This window comes from Corvus kubaryi, unplaced genomic scaffold (assembly GCF_017639235.1).
Source record: "Corvus kubaryi isolate FWS band 111438036 unplaced genomic scaffold, C.kubaryi_AGA036_p1.0 37334, whole genome shotgun sequence".
In the NCBI taxonomy this organism is placed as follows: Eukaryota; Metazoa; Chordata; class Aves; order Passeriformes; family Corvidae; genus Corvus; species Corvus kubaryi.
The window spans coordinates 24,163,604-24,185,466 of record NW_024581108.1 but is presented as its reverse complement, the minus strand read 5'-3'; the positions used below and the strand labels follow the sequence as shown (position 1 = coordinate 24,185,466).

The 21,863-nt window shown below is 43.4% G+C and overlaps 1 protein-coding gene across 1 annotated transcript; it reads left to right on the top strand.

Moving 5' to 3' along the window:
- The first annotated feature begins 1,171 nt into the window (after window positions 1–1,171).
- LOC121665937 (integrin subunit beta 3 binding protein) lies at window positions 1,172–20,112 on the top strand. The gene is made up of 8 exons (XM_042030897.1): window positions 1,172–1,258; window positions 5,238–5,280; window positions 8,013–8,151; window positions 10,795–10,864; window positions 11,603–11,681; window positions 12,367–12,460; window positions 13,556–13,615; window positions 19,812–20,112. Exons 1-8 carry the CDS (start codon window positions 1,254–1,256, stop codon window positions 19,922–19,924), a joined length of 603 nt encoding a protein of 200 aa, XP_041886831.1. The 5' UTR covers window positions 1,172–1,253; the 3' UTR covers window positions 19,925–20,112.
- Window positions 20,113–21,863: the final 1,751 nt, after the last annotated feature.

Genomic DNA, 21,863 nt, shown 5'->3' with positions numbered 1-21,863 from the left:
CCAGAAGGACCCCACAGGGACCCCCTGACAGAGTCTGGCTCCTACAAACGGGTGTCACTATAATTAAGCACCAGTGTTACACACATCGAATGCAACTGAGGGTAAAGGCAAGGAGGAGAAGAAGAAATGTTCATTTTCCAGTAATCAGTTTATAAAACGTGAACTCTTGTTTGTACTCCTTGGGCTTCCCATTACTGAGAGATTTCTTATGTGGGCCAGGAGGTGCTGCCAATCCATCGCTGGGAAATCCAGTGAGCAATGGCTCAGTGACAGCACTGCCAGCAGCCCCATGGCTTAGGCTGGCACATTTTACTGGAGAAATGACACTTTAGAAAAATAGACAGAGGGCAGCAATCCGGCCCAGGCTTCCAAACAGGGACAGAGTAGGTTTAGATTAGAGACTGGGAAGGAATTGTTCCCTGAGAGGGTGGGCAGGCCCTGGCACAGGGTGCCCAGAGAAGCTGTGGCTGCCCCTGCATCCCTGGCAGTGTCCAGATGGGGCTTGGAGCAGCCTGGGACAGTGGAAGGTGTCCCTGCCCGTGGAACTGGATGAGTTTTAAGGTCCCTTCCAAACCAAACCAGTGTCGTACTCTCAGCCCAGAGCACTCAGTGCCACGTCCAGTCCTTCCTTGGACACCTCCAGGGATGCCCTCCCTGGGCAGCCCCTTCCAATGTCTAATCACCCTTTCTGTGAAGAAACTCCTCCTGATGCCCAAAGGCAGACCCTCCGTGCCAACACTGACCTTCATGTCCGAGCCTCATCCACACACAACCCACATTCGCACAGGGAAGCTTCGCCCTGCTCCGACCTCGTTCACCTCAAACGAGGAAACTTGTCCCCACATGGATCTCATCACCTCCCTCCCCGCTGGCTGCACGGAGCTTCAAGGGCTAAATTTGCCACCCACCGTAAAAAAAAAAAAAAAAAAAAAAATTACAACCCCCTTCCCCCAGCCCTGAGGGGAATCAGCCCTCCCTCAGCCCTGCTCGGCGATCCCTGACGGACTCCTGAGGCGCGTTTGGCCGCCCTGAACCCGCCGCCCGAAACCCCCCGGCCCCGGCCCCGGCCCAGCTCCTACCGCGCCCAGCGGGATCCGACGAGCGCACACCGACACCGCTCTCGGCCCCGCCGCCCCGCCGGCCTCCCCGGCCCCGCCCCGGCCCGACCCGCCCTCGGCGCCGTTTCCAGCCGGCGGCGTTTGGCGGGCGCACGGCGGGAGCTCTGAACGGGAGGCGGCGGGAACGGCTCCGGGATGTCGTAGGTGTCTGGGGAGCGGCGCAGCGCTGCTCTCCCTCTCCGTCCGCTCTCTCTCCCCTTCCTCTTCTCTCTCTCCCCTCTCTCCTCTTCTTCCTCCTCTGTTCTCTTTCCTTCCCCTCTTCTCTTCCTTCTCTTCTCCTCTCTCTCCCCTCTCTTCTCCTCTCCCACCCCTCCCCTCACGGCAGCGGGTCGGTTCCCGCGGGCTCGGCGGGACGCCGTGAGGGGAGCGCTTCTCCCGGCGGGCTGCGGCTCCCGAGCGCGTTCCGTGAGGGGAAAAGCGAGCCCAGCGTCGGCCCGGGGAGGGGAGGAGCGGCCAGCGAGGGGGCGGGATTTGTTTCCAAATGAAAACAGAGACAGGGAAATGCTCGCCATGGTGGTTCCTGGGGCAGCGCTGCGGGCGCGGCTGGGTGGGCGGTGCTGCTGGGGGTGGTCCTCTCTGTATTCTGCATTTCTGAGGGAGCGGGGGCGATTCTGTTCAGAGGTGCCCAGCGACAGGACAAGGATCAACGGCTGTAAACTAAAACACAACGAATTCCACCTCGACATCAAGAACAACTTCTGAACACTGAGGGTGGCAGAGCTGTGGAACAGCTGCCCAGGGAGGGCGCGGAGTCTCCGTCTCTGGAGACATTCCAAAGCCTGTGCCACCTGCTCCGGGTGACCCTGCCTTGGCAAGGGGGTTTGGACTGGATGATCTCTGGAGATCCCTTCCAACCCCAGTTATTCTGTGAGTCTGTATCTCTGTACATCCCATGGATAACACCTGTGGGGCTGTGTGGAGAGGGGCAAGAAGAAGGATCACAGGGTGGTTCAGCTTGGAAGGGACCACAGTGGGTCATCCAGTCCAGCCTTCTCAAGCAGGGTCATCCCCTGCACATGGCACAGGATTGCATCCAGGAAGTTCTGGAATATCTCCAGTGAGGGAGACTCCGCACCATCTCTGGACAATCTGTTCCAGTGCTCTGTCACTGCTCAGGAGACAATTTCATCCTCATATCCAGGTGGAACTTCCTGGGCATCAGTTTCTGCCCGTTGCATCTTGTCCCATTGCTGGGCACCACCAGGCAAAGCCTGGTCCATCCTCTGACCCCTCCCTTGGCCACCACTGAAGGGATTGACAAAAAAAGCAGGTTTTGATATGAATTTGGGAAAGAGTGACTTCAACAGAGTTTGATGGCAAGGTTCACTCTATTGCTTACTACACAGATGGAGCATACACAGGAAAATGGGATCAGAATCAATTTAGAATGATTTACAGGGAGACCAGGGATGCAAAACGGTCAAGGGGACAATGAGGTGGATACAAAAGATCCAGTGCAAAAGAGTTTAGCAGCACTTAATCACTGCCTGATTTAATACTTCTAAAGTGATTCAACAGGATTTACTACAATTACAACAGCGACTAAATTACAGATTCACACACACACTCAGATGTGGGAAGGAATTACAGGCCTGTGGAGATGAGGGCATGACACCCCTGGTGCCCATTTTCCATCAGGCTGTATCTCTCCATATTGTCTCCAATGGGAATAAATCCTGCTCATTTTTCTCCTATATTTTGCAACGTATCAGGCAGTAAGTAATTAATCAAGTCATGTAAGTCTGGTGCTGCTCTTGTGTATCTCTGCTCATCGTGGGCTTCTGGAGATCAATAAAGAAAGTTCTTTAACCCGATAAATATTGGGCACAAAATAATCACTGCAGGTTGCACATCTGGCTGTAAACATGTGCCATCATACTCTGCATGGTTAAGAAAATAAATTAAGCCTTGTCAGGCTAATTCAGGGGTAGGAAACTCTGGTTAAATACTCTCACCACATGTGCCTCGTCTTTCTGTCTCCTTTTCTTGTTCCACTCTGGCATTTGGTTCTACACCACAGTCAAAGTGAGCCATATAAAAAAAAATAGACCAAACTAAAAGTGGTGCTCTTCATGTTGTTTCCTAAAATACTTTTCTTTGGACGTGTTTTTTCGCCACACTCCTCTTTTGGAAGATCTGAGAGACAACAATTTGGCCAACAGGGTTTTCATGTGAGGTGTCAGGATAAATTTGGTTTCAGGGATCCAAGCCAGGGTCTGTGTGTAGACTTAGAGCATAAATTTTAAATAATTCTGATTTAACTTCTCACATCATGGCATTGGAAAGACTATCATTAAAAACAAGCCCCCAAGCAAGCCGGGCTGTTGGGTGACACGAGGCAAGGTTGACCTTCTAAATAAAGCTAAAATTGTGTCTTCCAATGCAACATTCCAGTGCTTTCCAACGTTGAGGTGCATGGAATGAGGCTCCATCTCTGTTCCCATAGTTCAGGGTGCTTGCAGAGAGAAATTTGGGCAGTGTGCTGCTCTGTTGCTGTACACAATATTTGACAGACTTTGAAGAACATAGCTTTGATCAGTGCAAAACTTTCCCCCTAAGAAATGTTCTGTGTTTATAACTTAGTGGGATTTTCATGTAGTTTCTCATTTATTTCATCCTACAGCTGTGCCAACTCCCGATCCTGCTTTCCTTTGGCTTTCAGCTTCTTTTGAAGTCTGTCATAAAAACTTCCATCAGAACATGCCTTAGTGTAACATGCAAATGCATTGGCCCCCAGAGCATCCTTCCAGTGTGGATGCATTAATAAATGGAATATTTCTCTGCTGCCATGAGCTGGAATGTGTAATGGAGTCAGGATTCCTTGAGCAATATGGGGTTCTCTTTAAAAAAGAAATACATTGTAAAGAATTCCATCAAACTGTTACAGCTTTGGCTGCCCTTTGGCCAGAATTTCAGAGGCATTTTTAATTTAAATGTTACCTGTTTACTTGGCTTTCTTAAGATAGGATATTTCTTTTCTCTATTTTGTAATAGAGATAGCTGTAAAACAGTTTTCATGTAAGACCCTTGGCTGAGTTACATATCAAAGATGTGTTTCCATTCTATTTTCCCAATCCTTTAATTTACAGTTTTGGAATAGCAACATAAATTTTAAAAGGATGTGTTTGGAATGAGGTCATCTAAATTCCTTACAAGGCAAAACATTCTTTCTCCGAGATGAAAACTGAACTAAGTTCTTGAAATATGATGTATATTCCAAACCTTGTTTAATTCAATGTAATATATATGTTTCTTGGGGACTGTTCTTACAAAGATTTTTTTTTTTCTCATCGTTTTATATCATGCTTTAAACTATTGTTAAGATTTAGGAACGTGCTTAAAAGTTTCAGTTGTCTCTGGGAAAAATAGTCTTAATTTATGTTGACCTTTCTTTCCTTGGAGCATTTAGCCTGCATTCAATAAAATGTTGATGACTGCTCTTTAGAAGACAGCTGTACCATATAAAGTATTATAAATATTCAGCTTTCCTCTTCCAGTGTTGCCATTAACAGCTGGGCATCCAGTTCAGAGGAGCAGATTTTGCAGAGAGAGCTTGGCATGTTCCTGAATCAGGAGAGGGAAGAAGGGAAGCAAAGAGTTTCTTATGGTTTGGGGACCTGTAAAGACATAGAGCATCTGTTCCCCAGTTAAGTCATAGTCTGGTAGCACTGAATCATGTTAAGAGCTAAAATGATGGGCAAAACTACTTTTTTCACCTTGGCTGTACCTGTCTTAAATGTCTTAAACATTATTTCTACTAAAGGCAAAATAATTTCAAGCCTTGCTCAGAAGGTATGTAAATGAAAATGCTTTTGTGGGGGGTTTTGTTGTTTATAGTTTTATGAAGAAAAAGATAAATAGCATGATTTCACTTCAGTGCCTTGATTTTATCTCTGGTATAAAATGGAGAATCAGATTTTCTTAGGCAAACACTTTATCCTTCTAAACAAGCAACATTCGTGGTACAGGGAATGGATTTGCTTTGGATGCCATCAGTTTTCCTGTGTAAATGTGAAACCAAAAAAGAAACTGTCTTTAACATTATCAATTATAGACCTTACTAACAGAAATCTTTGTGCCTAGATGACCATAAAACCTGTCCATATTTTTCTCTTGCAGGGTTAAGAGAGCATTAAATTTGGACTCTGTTAAAAAAGATAACGTAAGTATTTTTTGGTGTATGGAGCCATTTGGGCTGTATAAATATATATGTATGTGTGTGTATCTATATCTGTGTGCAAAAATAAATGTGGATATAAACAATCTATTTCATTTTAGCTGCCTTTAAATTGTTACAGATTGGATGTTGTCTGGGCAAATCTTAAAGCACAAAATTACTGCTGCAAATATTAGTATAAAATTTATTGTATTTCATTTGTCACAGAGCTGCCTGGCGTTAAGTAATGTACATCTGCATGAATCACTTGAAAAATGTGCATATTGTTATTGCCATCACTATTTACCCAAGAGCTGAATGAGTTAAGATCCTTGCTGAAATCATTTATTAGAAATTAGCTCCATTATCCTGGGAAGCAAATGTTCTGCCATGGAATTGTACATGTGACAATATGGAATTATGATAATGCTGTAATCTGCATATTATAAACTGCAAAATTGAAATGCAAACATTAAAGGCATTTTCATGTCAGGGCTGTAATTACCTCCCTCAGCTAATCTGGCATAATGAATCAATAAACTACTAACGCTGCCATAAATTTCACCGCAGTTATCACAATAAAAATAAAATTGTACTGTTGCTATTATTTTTTGTAAATGCAGCTCCAGCATCCTCCCAGCCGCCAGCATGTCGTGACATATGTCAGTTTATTATCTCTCCACAGTGGGTGTTGCTGCAGCCAGCAGTGCACAGGAGCTTGGGAGGATGGCAGGGTGGAAAGGAAGGAAAATTTTGGAAAAGTACAAAGAGCAAGAGCTGGCCAGCAAACGAGCTCCCAATAAATCTCCATGCCTGTGTGATTTTGAAGAGGGTTTTTTAATATGCAGCGTGTATTTGGAGGCCTCGCTGGTATTAAGCAAGGTAGAAATTTGCCATTTCAAAATTTTCTAGATACTTATTTTTTTTAAATTTAAACAGAGATGGCAAAATACCGCAGTGGCACTAAAAAAAAAAATCATTAGCAGTTTAATTAGCAGCTTAGTGTACCATTACCCAACTTGTTCTGCTCAGAATGCAGCTGTGACTATAATTTTGCATCTGTTTCTTGGGCTGTAGTAACATTTTTGTAGATGAGTGGTCCAGCTGAAATTCCATGGAATGCTTTTCCTGCCCTAAAGCTGTTCCTTCCCATGAGATAAAAACAGTTACTCGATGCTTACCTGCAGTCAGGTTCTTGTGCTGCAAAAAGCTGCTGAAAAGCCCATTTGAATGATAGAAACTTTTAGTGGAGGCTCAGTGATGTGGCTTTACACTCATTTTTAGTTCACACAGTGTCTCTAATAGATACATGTCAAAGATTTAAATTAAATAACTTTATAGAAGGTAAGAAGGAACAGAAAGTAGTAAACACACACGGTTGGGGTGGAGTATCTGTTTCGTCTTTGCTGTTTCTATCATTCCTTCCCTGTTTATCAAGAGTCCCTCATTCCATGGATCAAAATATTCATGAACTAACCAGATCAGGAATGAGTATTTTTAGATTTTTGGAATGTTAGCATGGTATTGTTAAAAAAAATTGCATAACTGGAGTAAAACTCTTCTTCCTGGAAGAGAAAAATTGACAAATAAACATTGTTGTTGTAAGTGCTGCAGGAATTTTCTCCAGGTAATTGTTTAAAATCACCTTATCCATATCCAGAAATGGGTGAGGTGACTGCTGTTCAAGCAGGAAAAATAACCTGAAATGTTTGGAGATGCTCCCTGTTGAAGAGGAAATTGGGTGATGTATAAATCCCTACACTGGCATTGATACTTCAATTAATACTTCATTTAAAGATGATTGGAAACATTTCTTCAACCTGCTTGAATGTGGCAAGACAGGCTGAGGATTTCCATCAGGTGTATTTGAAATACTGATAGACTGCACCAAGAGTAGAAATGAGTGGTGTGAAATTATTTAGGTTATTTGAGACTAAAACTCAGGCAGAGGCAAGTGGGCAGCAAATGAAATCCTTTAAAATCTGGTGGAAGTCCCACTACTGGTGACCAGCACTAGCACTGGTGGGTAGTAAAGTTTTGGGCTGCTTTTTTTTATTTCTGTACATGAGTAGAGCACTGAAATCCCAGTTTCTCATCCTTGCAATTCAGTATCCATGCTGGAGCATGTCCCAGATAATCCCGGTTCGTATTCCAGCATTGCAGACTTGTTCTTCTGAAAACTTCTCTGCACAAATCCTTTAACGTCATTAAATAACTCCTCTTGTATCATTAGACATATTGAAACCTGAACCAGAGACAAAATTTGGATTTAAGGGACTTACTTTGGATTTTTTTAATTAACATTTGTTTAAAAAATGGTTAGAAATAACTTTTGATACAATTAAAATATAAAAATATTTGTGTCTTAAATTCTCATTACTGGAAGGAAAATAATACCAGGGTTTGGCTCCTTAAAAAAAACCCCAACCATCCAGATGATCATGCCAGAATACCTAAATCCCTGGAAAACACATAGTTTTGCTTTATGGAAACTGAGAGACAAAGTGTTTGAAGGGATTTTTTATTTTTTAGAGTCAAACTAATCTTACTGAGCAGGGCGAGTGATAGAGAAGCTTGACAAGCACAAAGTCACCCCCACCACGACATTTAACATGGGCTTTCCATAATGGGAACACATAAGGTCAGGAATTACTTAGGAAAGTCTTGCCAGGTAGTAAAAGTCCAGAGAGGTTTTGTCAGTATTCATCTGGATTTTTTTGTATTTTGCTCCATTTCAGCCACCTGATGCAACCCCTCAGAAGGCCAAAAGGAGCAATCTGAGCTCCTACTCCCCGACCACAGGCACGCGCCAGATGAGTCCCTTTTCCTCTCCCATGAGCCACAGTGCACAAATTCCCAGGAAACCCCCAGCAGAGGGTAAGCAGAACGTTCCATCTTTCTTACTGCAACATTTTCCTGCTTATTGGCTGGATTTAGTGACTTCTCTCTCATCTGTTATATTTGATACATTTTTCCTCTCGAAGAATTTTCATCTCTTCTGGAAAAGCTGATGTTGGGTTTTAAAGCTTGAATTTTTTCAGAGTAAATCTTGGGGCTGTTTATGAAACAACTGAGTGAGGCAATTTTTAATTAACATAACACTGAATGTCATCAGCTCTCAGAAAATGCACATTTGTGTGATTATAATAATTATATTATTTCCAGTTCACTTTAAGATAGACATCCACTTAGTTACAGAGTCACAATTTTTGATGCAAACTGATTGCTCAAGAGGCAGATTTTCAGTAGACTGACCTGCTTTTATGGCTGTATAAAAAAAAATTGTGGTTGTGGCCTCTTTAAGTGTTAAGTAACCCTCAGGTCACCTGGTGTAACTTTTTTATTTTAGAAAGAAGAATACAAAGGGATCTTTGGTCACCTTCCCCTATAGAACTTTTATTTCCTTGCAGTACAACTCCTAAAAAAGATGGTTAAGTCCTGATTTGAAGACTACAAATTATTTAAATAATAGTAATTTAAAAAATGCATCACTTCCCTAGCAAATTCCTTGTTCAATTACTTGAGTTATTAAGAAAAAATCCCCTGTCTGATTTTGAATTTGTCTGGTTTTCATTTTCAGTCACTGGTTCTTTTTGGGTTACAGAGCTTTTTGTGCCCCAGAGATCTTGGAATTTATGTGCAGTAATTGAGGCCTCACCAACTTAATGAACTATGATGAGTAAAAATACTCTGAGCAAGGTGAAACAACCACTGTTGGAAATTTATCTGGGTGTCTGCAGATTTTAGCTACTGCACCAAGTCTTCTCCTGATGGATCTGCAAAAGTGGAGCTTCCCTCCGGGATTTTACATTTTATCCTAATTCTTTATCCTGCTGCCAGTCTTCATTTGGACCTGGCTCTGTGTCCTCATTCCCTGTTTGTCAAACACCTTTAACACATCCCAGGTTTTGATGAGCACTGGGAGCATCCATAACTTCCCCACCAAGTTCTCTGCTGATTCCACTTCTCCCCAGGGCAGCTGTTCCTCCCTGCCAGTTCAATTTGCTTCTTGGAATTCAACACCACTGGGTTCCAACTTCCTTCTTGCTGTGGAAAGGAACTCTTCCAGTGAGCAGCATTCTGACTCTGTTAGGGAACTTAGGTCTTTGGCCTGTAAATTTATCTACTCTTTTTCTACAGAGATAAAGGTATTTTCAGAGTATTCCCAGACCACATTTCCATGGCTGATCACATGATCACTGTGGATGGGTGGAATTATTCATCACAGCTGATGGATAATTATTCATTAATATAACTCTAACCATCTCTTTATTTCCTGTGTCCATATAGCTAGCTACAAAATGGTGGTGTGTAATTATTCAATCCCAGGTTCCAGGTTGTCCATTTAAACCCACAATTTCTGTTCTCCTTCTGAAAGCACAGTGCTGGTCTAAAAGTATGACCTGTTTGATAATTGATGATTGATTTAAGTCCAAGTTCTATTGACTCCTTAGATTTTAAATGAAATCTTTGAGGGTCTTAACTTTTAGCTGCTGTATTAAAGCTTAAACTTTTATAGCACTTTGTCATTCTGAAGTGTTTCTAAATGTTTTACAAAATATTAAAATTAAAAGTTAATTTATCCTTGAGTGCTGAGACTTGTATGTAATAATTTAGATCTAACAAGAAGAAATCAAAGTGTTTAATGCTGAGTGTGGTCTCTCTTTTTTAGTCTGATGGCAGGAAGGAGATTTATTACACTGAAGTGTGGAAAGCACCTCATTCCGCAGGGTCTGTCTGGGATCTGTACACTTGTTAAATCCGTGGTAAATTCCAAATCTTTCACTTAAAGGCGAATTTACAAAATCTCCACGTTTTGTGATGTCTTCAACTTCAGCCACAATTAAATCATTTCTGATAGTCATATGTGACTTCTTTATTGCTGGAACAAGTATTGATAGGCAAGATAAAATTTTAATCTGGTTTTGTTCTGATCTGATTCCTGTGGGAATTGTCTAAGTCATGTAAATTCAGGAAGTCTTTTGTGGTCAGAGGTCACATTTATCCTGCCCCATCCATCATATGCCAAGCTGGAATATTATATTGTCACTAGAGCACATTTGGAGCCTTTGGAAGCAATTTCCAGTATCTTTGTGGTTGTTTATGAAATGGACTTGGGGCCAGGCAGGTTTTATAAAGGGAAATGGGAGTTTCATTGCTCAGTCATTCCAGCATTTTTAGGATAATGCTCCATGTTAATCTGCTGTATTTATGCAGTTAATAGGATAAAAAGCTCATGAGAAGAGCACAGTAAATATCTGCCAGGATGATTCTAACTTCCAGTTGTTAATGCTGTAATCCCAGAGTTTCCAGGAATTGAGGAGAGGTCAAATTCCAGAAGTGTTAATTATAAATAATTTAGTGTGGTTCAATCCAAGTCCTGCTTTCCAAGTGAGCTTTGGGGTTTTTCCTCTTCCTAAAAGATCGTTCAGCACTAACATCTTCTTCAGGTGCTTCAAATACTTCGAATCTTATTTTTATCTTTATTGTGTCTCTTCTTCCTTGTGACCCTCTGAGAAGATGGGAACGAGCAGAGCAATTCCAAGAGCAGATTATCCAGGAGAGGGCAGCCTCAAACAGAGCATGATGTGTAAGTGGATTCAATTCTCAAGTTTGTTATGGGTGCAGGGCTGTGGTTGCATCTCTTTTTCACCACCAGACAATAATTGTGACATTTATTCAACTAAATATTATGGTTGAAGTTGTAGCTCTTCCTTTGCATTATTGCACTTGAACTCACAGTTTGTTTCCAGATGTTTTTCCCTCTAATGGATCCCCCACCGTTAGGCTGAAATTCCTTCAGGCTAGGACAGTGTCTTCCAATTGATGGAGCTGGACAGAATTGTTTGGATGGCATTTAAACAGTGAAAAATAAAATATTAACATTATATCGGTGTGAAACTGTAAATTGATTAATTTGGGGGTTTTTTTGTGGCTCAGTAAATCCCTTGGTCAACACATCCAGCCTCATTTCTTAGTGACAGGAACCCGGAATTACAGAACAATTGGAGTAATTAGAGGCCTCATTGACATGGAAATGTTTGCACTCAATAATTCAGAATGTTTTAAAAAGGTTTGCAGGAGACCAGCAGTGACATTCAAATAAAAACACGTATAAACCAACACCTACATTTCATATTCATGTGCACTTCCATACACTTAATTTTACAGTTGGAAAATACATTGTTCAAAACACTGATATAAATCCTCCCAGCTGAGCTGGATCCATCCCCATTTCAAAGGGAAGAAACTCTGGGGAACATTGCAAACATGGATTTTCAGTGAGTGGGGACATGGATAATTGGAACTGTTTTCCTTTTTTACACAGGTTCCTGGAGCTGCAGTCCCAAGTGAGAAGTTCCTTGCCCAGAGTCCTGAAAATAAGAGCAAATCTGACAAGCCTGAAGGTCTGGTTTACACTGATTTGTTTTGTAAACTACTTCTAATATAGGGTTTGAAAGCAAAATTTAGATTTTATATGCAACATTTGAGTTTTAAGGGGCAGGGAAGCAAATAAAAGACTTGAAACCAGGCAAATTTGACTTGGAAATCCAGAAAATGCAAGAAACCTCAAAACTTTTTTTTAAACTAGAAGAATTGCTTTTCCAGGTCCTCTGTTTTTAATTTGTACACAAATAAAACTGTATGAAGTAGTTCTCATTGTTATTTATAACTTGAAATATGAATTAACTGCATAGATTTTTCTTTGAAGATTAAAGATCCCTTTGTGTTGAAGTGATTGTACCATTTAATTTACCACTAATGTATCATTATTTAATAGTCCAATACATGTTAAAATGCAAATCACTGCCCTGTTTTATTCCCATTTTGTTTCCTGACTAAATTGTACATCAACAGCTGAGAAATAATTCAGTGTACTCAGAGAGCTGCGTTGATTTATTTTATGTGGACACGATTTACAAAAAAAAAAAAAAGCTGATACTAATTGAAAATGTTTTAATTGAAATGTTTATTTAGAAAAGGCAGCATTTAGAACTTATGAACAATTTCCAAATTGGTTTTGGTATGTTGTAAACATGGAGTAGGTATCGGGAATGGGAGTTAACAATGATTTTAATTGTTGTTTTGCAGGCTTTGGAGGGCAGTAGAGAGCTGGAAAATATCATCGGAGTCTCACACTCGTCTTGTGTCCTGAGTGCTGAGCTGCAGAAAACCCAAGCGCTGGGTGAGGAAGGGGTTCAGTCCATTTATCCCTTTAGAACGTTTACCAAGGATCACTCCAGCCGTTCCCTCTGGTACTCCCCAGGACTCATGTTTGGCTCAGGAAAAATGCACCTCAGGTGTCCCTGTGCATCCAACCAGGGACATAAAAGCCAGGCACACTGGGGAGGGAAAACCTGGAAAAGCAACACCTTTTCTTATGGAAATGGTCGGTAAATAGTTAGATACTTAGTGGGTAGTTAGGTGAGGATTAGGCTAAACGTTTGCACTTGGATTGCTTGGCCTTTCTTCTCCCCTTCCGAGGAAGTTGGTTTGTTTGTTTGCCTGTCAGCAGGATTAGGCTGAATATAAATTTCCAGGCTTTAAAAATCGCTATTCATGTGTCTTGAAATGATGGACATTCCAGATGCTTATTGTGTTGGGATATGGGCACTTCACAGCTGGGGCATCTGGAATACTTTTCCAAAGGATCCCAGAAAGCAAACCTGAAGTGCCTGGACTGCTGCTTTCTGTAGTTGGAAACAGGTGGACACTAAAGCCCCAGGTACTAGAGTTTTTCTTGCCAAACAGTGGAATTCATGCATCACATGCTGTTGTTTAAATTACCAGTTCTTCCCTGACTTGTATTCCAAAGCTCATTCCATTTTCCTTTTGCATGTGCGTGCGCTGCACTGTTCCCACTGAAGTGCCAGATCCTTTCTTAGACAGGATGAGGTTACCTGGGAATAGTCTGGGTTTCCATCGGGGTGGGACAGACAGCCCAAAGGACACCTCAGACCTCTTGCTGACACTCCTGTGTCCACTCTTTCCCTCAGCTCCTTGGGAAAGAAGCATCTTTTCCCCCATGTTTGAATTAGGAACCATGCCAGCCCTACAAGAAAAAAAAAAGGCAGCAAAATGTGGGATGAGGCTTGGAAGCAATAGTTGTCAGAATTATCTGAATTTTGAAAATTTTTGTTAATTTTTATGGGCACAGTTACATAGGCAAGAGAGTTTTTTTCCTTGAAATACTTCGGAAGTGAAGGAGGCAGCAGAGGTATTATTTTCTTTGAAAGCTCTGGGGCAACATTTGTTGATTTTGGATTTATTTCTTCACTAGTGAGTCAAGCAGAAAAACTGCAGCTGTTGAAAGCAAACCATGGAGAAGTCCCTGCCCGAGGTAAGAAACTCTCCATAACTCCTGTGTAACAGATGTTTTGACTCCTTTTGCTTGATTTCTTTTTAGTTCTTTTCACTTAAAATAAGTTGGGTAACCTTTAGGATATGAAAATGATGATAATCAAATGTGTTTCTTCGAAATACTATGCAAATATAAATTGAATATTTGCTGCTATTTTGATTGTATTGGGTATTTCCCTGTGAAACTGTGCACAGAGAAGGAATCATTCATGGCCTTGCACTTGTGGCATGGTCCAGAAGACTTTCTCTACTTTTTATGTGTCCCAATTAGCCTTGTTCTTCCTCATCCTCCTCCCTCCCACTGTGTTTTCAGTATCACAACCTTGCAGCAAAACCTTTTTCACTTTGTCTATTTTGTGGGGTATTTCACCCACTCCAGGGGGCTGTGAAATCCCAGCTCTGAGGTTTCTTCATAACCAGTGCTGTGAAAATATTTGAAGCTGGTGGCATTTCATCCACAGCTGCTTCAGTGCCTTGGCAGGAGGGAAGGGGACACACAGAGGATTGTTTAATTCCCTCACACACAGTAAAATCAACAACCCTTCCCCAGGGATAGTCTGATATTTCTGTTATCTTCACACTTTCTATCTTGGAGCAGAGTAAACCCAGAATCAGGAGCAGTGGTGGCATCTCTGCTGTGGGGAATTCTCTTAAAGGACAGAAAATTGATCAAGCTTAGATTTGCTGGGCTGCAGCAGATTAGCTGAAAATGAAAAGGAGTGACAGCACTTTGGAAGGAATTGGGCTGATTTGTGCAGTGTGCAGTTTGTGATTTACAGCTCCCTGTGTCCTCCTGCTGCAGCAATCCCTGCTCCTGCCTGGCAGGGATGGGAACGCTGGGCTGGCACAGACTGGAACAGTCACTGCTTCCTTTGTGCTCTGCTCTGTGCTGCTCACCAGTACACGTTTAGAGTTCCATCTTTGCTCCAGGGACCAGCCCCTAACACCCAACACACAGCCAGGCTGCTTAGATGAGAAATATCTTGTGAAGGTAGGGTGGAAAAGAGAATTCTGAGTTTAAGCTGACCGATTTTGATGAAGTTCCAATGTCAGTTTGGCTTTCACAAAGAATAAATTCAATTTTGCAGTCTTGAAAACGCAGTAGCAGGAGAGGCAGAGAAGTTTGTGATCAAAGAGAAGCATCTGGAGATGTTTTACTTTGCCTTTTAGTTTCAGATGTAGGTTTTTCATGATTATTTTTAATTAGTTATGGCTGGGCTTCAAACTTTGACTGTTCTGTGGCTTGGTGCAGATGGAATGTCACATTGTCATCACATGGTGAGGCATGAAATTTATTTACTTTACATAAACAACCTCCTCTTAAAACAACTTCATACAAAACATTCCTGGCTCAATGGGCAGCGTTGTGCAGAGCTCAGTTTATCATTTTGGGTGATCAGCATGGAAAAAAGGGCATCATTGTTTGGCCATGACTCGAATTTACAGTAAACAAAATGTTTTTGAATAGAAAGTAAGCAAATTGTAAAACAACTGCCAAGAGATGAATCGAGCCGGTGTCTGGGAGTCCAAAATGTGCTTTCTGTGTGCTGGGAATGGATGTGTAGGTTGGGGGATGCATATTTGAAAGGAAAATTTCGTAGGTTTGGAGATTCCAGGAGTGAAGGTTCTAAAAGGGGAAGCTGCTCCAGCGGATTGTTACAAAGGACAGGGATACTTTGCTTCCCCAAAACCCTGACACAAACCATAGTCATGGCTACCTGCTGGCTGTGAGAGTGTTCCAGAGATCAAATACTTGCAGTGTTGAGGAAGACTCTTTCCAGGCTGTGATGAAATAAAAAACACTTCTGTGGGGCTGTTCATCCTGCCAAGCCCATGGGCAAATCTGATCCTCACTGAGTTCTGTTCATTCCCAACTTCCACTGTGGGGTTAATACAAGTGACAGGTTTGTGCTCTTGGGACAGCAGCGGTGGCTTTCCAAGAGACTGGGTCAGGGTTAAGTGGATGGATTTTATTCTGTGCCACTTGAAATCACTGATGAAAGGAAAGCTGGAGAGATGAGGGACCAAAACTCCTGAGTTTCCACCTGCCAGTCCAGTTTTGAAGGCTGCATTTATGGTAGAATATAAATGCCATTTCACAGCCACTGCAAAATATAAACACCTCAATAATCAGAGCTCCTTGTCAAACCAGGTAAAAAGGTAAAAATACAGAATACCACCATTTATCCCATTTTGTGTCAGCTTGAATTTGGAATTTGGGTGTCCTAAGACTAAATCACTTGGCCCTGGTGATTGCTGTGATTATTTTCACATCTTTCTCAAATAAAGTAAAACAAATTTGTTGACCTTTAGATCTACTTGGGTGTCTGTCCCACCTTTCCTTCCTCCTGCTTGGAGATCTGAGGAAAAAGGGATGCACAGCAGTGGATTGTTCCAATTGTAAAACCCTAACCTAAATACCACATTTATTTTCCTCAGCCCAACTTTGTATTTCATTGCAGGGAAGAAATGTCATTATCCCTTTGCTGGGAAAAATCTGGGAACTGGCTGAGCAGAAATTTTAATGCTGGAGGGATCTGGCCTTGTTCATCTGCCCTTCCCTGAGGAAGAATATCCCTGTTTGTGCTCCTGAGCCTTCCCTACCATCACACCTGGGGCAGGGCTGATCTCAGTTCCTCACCGAGTGGGGATTGCCCCGGAGGAGTGTGCTTTGCCCCTGTTTTTGTCCTGGGGATGAAAAGCTGTTGTTGCTCAGGCTGAACCTGAATTGATGGCTCCTCATTTTGTGCACGTGGGTTGGTTTTAGTTTGGGAGCATGGGAGTCCCTCCCAGTGGAGGAGAGGGAACAGATCCCACTCAGCCCAGTACCCCCAGCCTGCTTTGCCCAGCACAGGTGAGGAATCCTGCCCACTGACAGCTCCAGGAGCTGGGTGAGCTTTCCACTCACTGCTCCTTCCCTGCAGGATTTGGGGCTGTTGGATTGTACCCACACCTTTTACACACCTTATTTTACAACTGCTGGAGACTGGAGGAGTCTCTGGGTCTGGGTCCAGCAGCATGAGGAGTTTTGGGGATGGAAGGAAGGAAAGGGGCAGCTCCAAGGCTCCGCAGTGATTGAACAGCCTGTGCTATGTAGATGAAATATTAAGCCATTAACTGCAGTGGCAGATACAGAAATGCACATGAGACATATGACTGGAGGCCCCAGACGAGTACACAGAGAACTGTCAACCTGCATTGTACATTTAGGTGTCAGCCCCATTTATTCTGCAATTTCACCCTTGTTTTTACACTCTATTTTCCTACGTACCTTCTTAGAGATGCAACAGCTATTAATTTTTAATTCTGGTGGATCTAGTTTAGAGTATTAAGCTTAATGAAAAATTCAAAAGAATTGTAGTTCTTCCAACATGTAGCAACTCCTACATGAGAATAAATACTGCTTTTTCCCATGAATATAATTATTTTAAATAAAAAAGAAAAGAAACATTAGTTTGGACTCACTTAGTAGCAATTATATGTTTAAGAGGTGTAAATAACTTGCTATCCAGACATTACAAATATCCAGGTGCTCTGTATGTGCTGATGACAACAAAATTGAAAAGAAAGACTGTAATAATTCTGACTGGTTTTCTCTGCAGAAGATATTGATTATTTGTGTGTGGTGAGAGATTTGGAAAATTCAATTAAAGGAGTTGTGCAAAGGTTTCATAAATTTCCCCGGTACAGCGTGTACACAGACATTGCTGCGTATTAAATCAATGCAGCACTTCACAATATATTTTCTTTGAAACATAAAAATAAATAACATTTAAACAGTTCTGCTTACTACAGAAACAAATTTTATTTTCTGTGAAGCATTTAGTCATGTGCTATCACTGACTCATACACATTTGCCAGCTGTAACAAATTTTATAGACGTTTTCTCCAGAGACATAGCTCATATACTATGAATTTTTAAATGAGCAAATGCTGAAGAAGGGATGTCAGCAATATAAAAATTGATCAGTTAAAAGATAAAAGCATAAGTAAAGAGATTTGTATGGTAGTCTTAATAGGTTTTATTAAATAAAAATACTATAAAAAGACAGTAATGAATAGACTGAAGGTTTTAACTGTGGTTGAGGTGGAGAAAAATTATTCTGGCACATTTAGTAGAAGATTGGTTTTATATCACCCGACAGGTGAACATTTTTTTTCTCTCAGCTTTTTAGATCTGGAAATGTTTTAGAGCAGTCAAAGTTGGGAGAGGATGGTGGGGGAACTTGGAGGGGAAAGGAAACTTGGGAACATTCAGCTCTTTTAGTGCCTGTATGGGCCAGGGCTGGGAGAGGCCGTGTCCAAGGGCAGGGATGGCTGTGCCAACCCTCTGGAGCAGGTTTGGGGGGACTCCAGACACTGTTGACCCTGGGAGTCCTAAAACTGGAGCTGAGGAGAGAAGCAGGCTGGGCCTGCACCAGCCACCCCTTCTGCAAGAGCCCAGGCACCTTCTGGTCCCCTCCCCTGATCCCTTTTCCAGCTGCTCCGCTCACAGCCATCCTCATCCAGGAGTTCCCTGAATGTTCTCTTTGGTTTGATGGAGCTGAACTTACTCAGGTGCTCTGCATGTAAAACTACAGAGAGAGAGAGGAGTTGTTGGGGCTTTTGTGTCTGTTTTGTTGGGGCTTTTAAGAACAGCTCTCTCAGAGCTGAGTCAGGGTTAGATGGGATATTGGGCAGGAATTGTTCCCTGGGAGGGTGGGGAAGCCCTGGCACAGGGTGCCCAGAGCAGCTGGGGCTGCCCCTGGATCCCTGGCAGTGCCCAAGGCCAGGCTGGACATTGGGGCTGGGAGCAGCCTGGGACAGTGGAAGGTGTCCCTGCCATGGCAGGGGTGGCACTGGATGGGCTTTGAGGTCCCTTCCAACCCAAACCATTCCATGATTCTTTGTTTGGAAAACAAAGCTGAGTCTGTGATATTTTTTGTGAATCTGGGCAGCTTCTGTTTTTTAGGAGAGCTCAGAGTGCAGGACAGAGCTCAGCAGAGTGGTCTTGGCATGTTTGGGTTCTTTACTCATCCTGCAGTCCAAATGCTGCAATTCATGCTTAAAGGGAAATCAGACCATAAAGGAATTGCATTTAGCACAAGTAAACCAGCTTGTATAAAATTAAATAAGAATTAAATCTTTTTTCTGTTATTTGCCATACAAGATTGGACAGTTTCCTGTTGTGAGCAATTGTGGGATTTTTTTGTTGATAATTTGTGTAAACTAATGATGTTTATTAGGAATAAAGCTAAAGAGTGGTACCTGAGGCCAAGTCGGATTGGATTCCTTTTCTGGAGTAGCCTTGTGAATCCTGGCTTAGGGCAGAACCTGGGGTTGGTCTGGGTCAGCTGCAGGTAACGTTGTCCAGTCCAGGGCCAGGTGTTGGTGTGGAGTCACATCCTGGCCGTGTGAGATCCCCATGGAATCACAGTGTGCCAAGGGAGGAGAAATGAGGAGGCCCTGCCCCAGCAGCCCCATGGCCGTGGGGTTTGGTGCCCTCCCCAGCTGGGTTTCTCTGCAGCTGAGAGGCTCAAGCTGCTGGAAATCCCCCTTTGTATGTTCAGTATAACTCTGAATTCTCCCTTCACCCCTCTGTGGTGGGGGAACCAAACACCCCAGAGCCACCAGCCCTCGGGGTGCTGGGACAGAGCTGCTCATCTGCTGTGGGGACCATTTGGCAGCGTTGGCACTCACATGCACCTGCTTCTAGACCCTTTCCCACATGTTCTCATTCCCTGAGTTCCTTTCTGCCCTTGCACACTTTTCCTTTGCTTGTCTCAGCCACCTGCTCACCCCCACCCGGCCCTCCCCTGCCTGGCTGGGACTCAGGTGTGGGTGTCTCCAGGGATGGGTGTTCCTGTGGTGCAATCCCTGATTGGGTTCTGCTGACGTGGCCCTTGGGGATTCTTATTTATTCTTTTATTGCTGTTAGCAAAAAGCAGCACCAGCTTCTCATACTCAGAGCACATTCTGTTCTGCTTTGCCATCCCTGCTGATGATGTGACACACGTGCAGCCACTGACCAGGACAAGCTCTGAAATCCCTGCTGAGACACCGTGTTTGAAGGAAAAGGGATGCCAGGTTCTTTAACCACCACAGCAACTTACTTAACTCGTGTTTGAGGCAGGATTTGCACAAATTCTGCCATCACACCACTGTTGTTTATCTCTGTATTGTTTCCTCATTTACAGGGCACATCCAGAGTGCCGGGAGTGCTGCATTCCTGAACTCACTTCTGGACAGAAGGAAGGAGCCCCTGGGCCTGCTCCCAGCCTTGCCCAGCACGAGGGCACTGCCAGAGTGACTAGGACCAAGGTCCTTCTTGTAAACCATGTGCAGAGAGCTCTGGGATGTCCTGCAGGCTGCAAGGGCCTAAGGGCAATCAGTCATTTCTCTGCACGAGGCATTTGTTCTTGGTTTGTTGAGCTCCATGACAAAGTGACTGTAGAAACTCTGCTCCCCCACTAAAACATCCTATGGTGTTTCTCCTCATATTGTTGCTGCTTTGGCTACTTGTCCTTGTTGCAGCATTTCTCCTCACCAGTTTGTTCCTCCTTTGGTTACTTGTCCTTGTTCCTTAAAACATCCCAAAATGTTCCTGCAGCCCAGGGCAGAGGGCCTGCTGCCCTCCTTGCCTTAGGCTGTATGTGTGTTTACTGCACATCAGATCCATAACCCCAAACAGATCCCATGAACGATGATCCTGCTGTCTAATTGCTATTTATTTTAGTCATTCCTCATCTCCCCACAGGCATTATGTGAAAAATGCATTCCACATCAACCCAAACTTCTCCATCTGCTGGACTGGACTTAAAAGGAGTGAAGAACTGAGTGTAAACCAATCTCCCCAGCAAATCCCAGCTGGGGAGTGCTCGCTGCGCCGGGCAGGTGCACGTCCAGATAACATTTCTGGCATCTATTTCAACTTAACAATGTGCACAACCAGATAATCTCAATGTAAATAATCCACCCTGGGTGGCTGTGCAGCCCTGTGTCGGTGGGGTTGGTGCTGTGTGGAAATAAACTGGGGGTTCTGGAGGGCCTTCTCCAGCACTGCCTGGGCGCTAAGGCTGGAGGGAGCTCTGCAGTGCAAGGAATTAATTATTCCAACCCTGGATGCGTTTTAGTTGTTTGCAAACACTTTCCCTGGTGGTGCTGCCATGGCTGGGGAGAGATTTGTCATCCACACGAGGGTTCCTCTAAAGTCAACCCCAGCCCCAGGATAAAAAGGCCTCAGCTTCCAACCCAGCAGTAACACACGAGGCTCTGGTAACATTGGCTTTTAGGTCAACGTTTGAGTTTAGTTTTGGCATTTAATGCTGTAGGAGCAGAGCTGTTTTATATAAACCAGCTGCTTTTCTCTTTCCTTCTCCTCAAACTCACCCCTCCAGCTGAGTGAATCCCCTGCATCTCAAATCCTTGCAAGTAGGCTGAAAAAGTGCCGTAAAATGATTTGTACTTTTTTATCAAAATCCAGCATAAACACAAACACTTGAATGTCCTTTCTACCACTGCAAAGTCCCATCCTCAAATAAACTGATTTTTATAACTAGAAAACTCTGAGCACCAGCACGATAAATGTGTTCAGGGTGTGGCTGAACATGCACACACTCAGGCTTTAGGAGTTTTTAATTAATAAAAACGGGTTTGCGCTTCACTGCCTGTGCAGTCAGACTGGGAAGAAGGTTAGGAGCTGTTTGAGGGAATTGTCAGTTGTTCTCATTTTCCCCCTTGGTGTCTCAGGCTTTCAGAGCTGGGGGTTGTTGTGGGTGTAAGGTGCCCCAGCCCTGGCTTTGTAGGCTGAGGGTACCTGAACCAGGCAGAGTTTCTCTAACCTGGCTGTAACCTCTGGAGCTGGAAATTAAATAATTACTGATCTGGGTCTGGAACTGACTGTGCTGGTGTAAATTGAGCTGTTCTGGGCAGTCCTGGAAGAACAGCATCAAACGTGTACAGGAACCAACAGCGCAGGTGGTGATGGACAGCAGAGTCACAGCAGAGCTCACCCCAGGGCAGTTATAAACTGGGCAGTTTTAGGCAGTGGGAGTTTACACCGAGCTCCTGCTGCTCATGCCCCTCATCCACACCCAGCTATTGAGCACTCGCTGTGTCTCTGACCTCCTGCTGTAGCAGGCTTTGGCCTCTGAAGCAGCTGGGGCTGTTAAGAACCATTTCCAGTTCCACACAAGGTGGATCGGGTGACTCTCACTTTATCACCCCCCGAGGCCACCTCAAGGACAAAG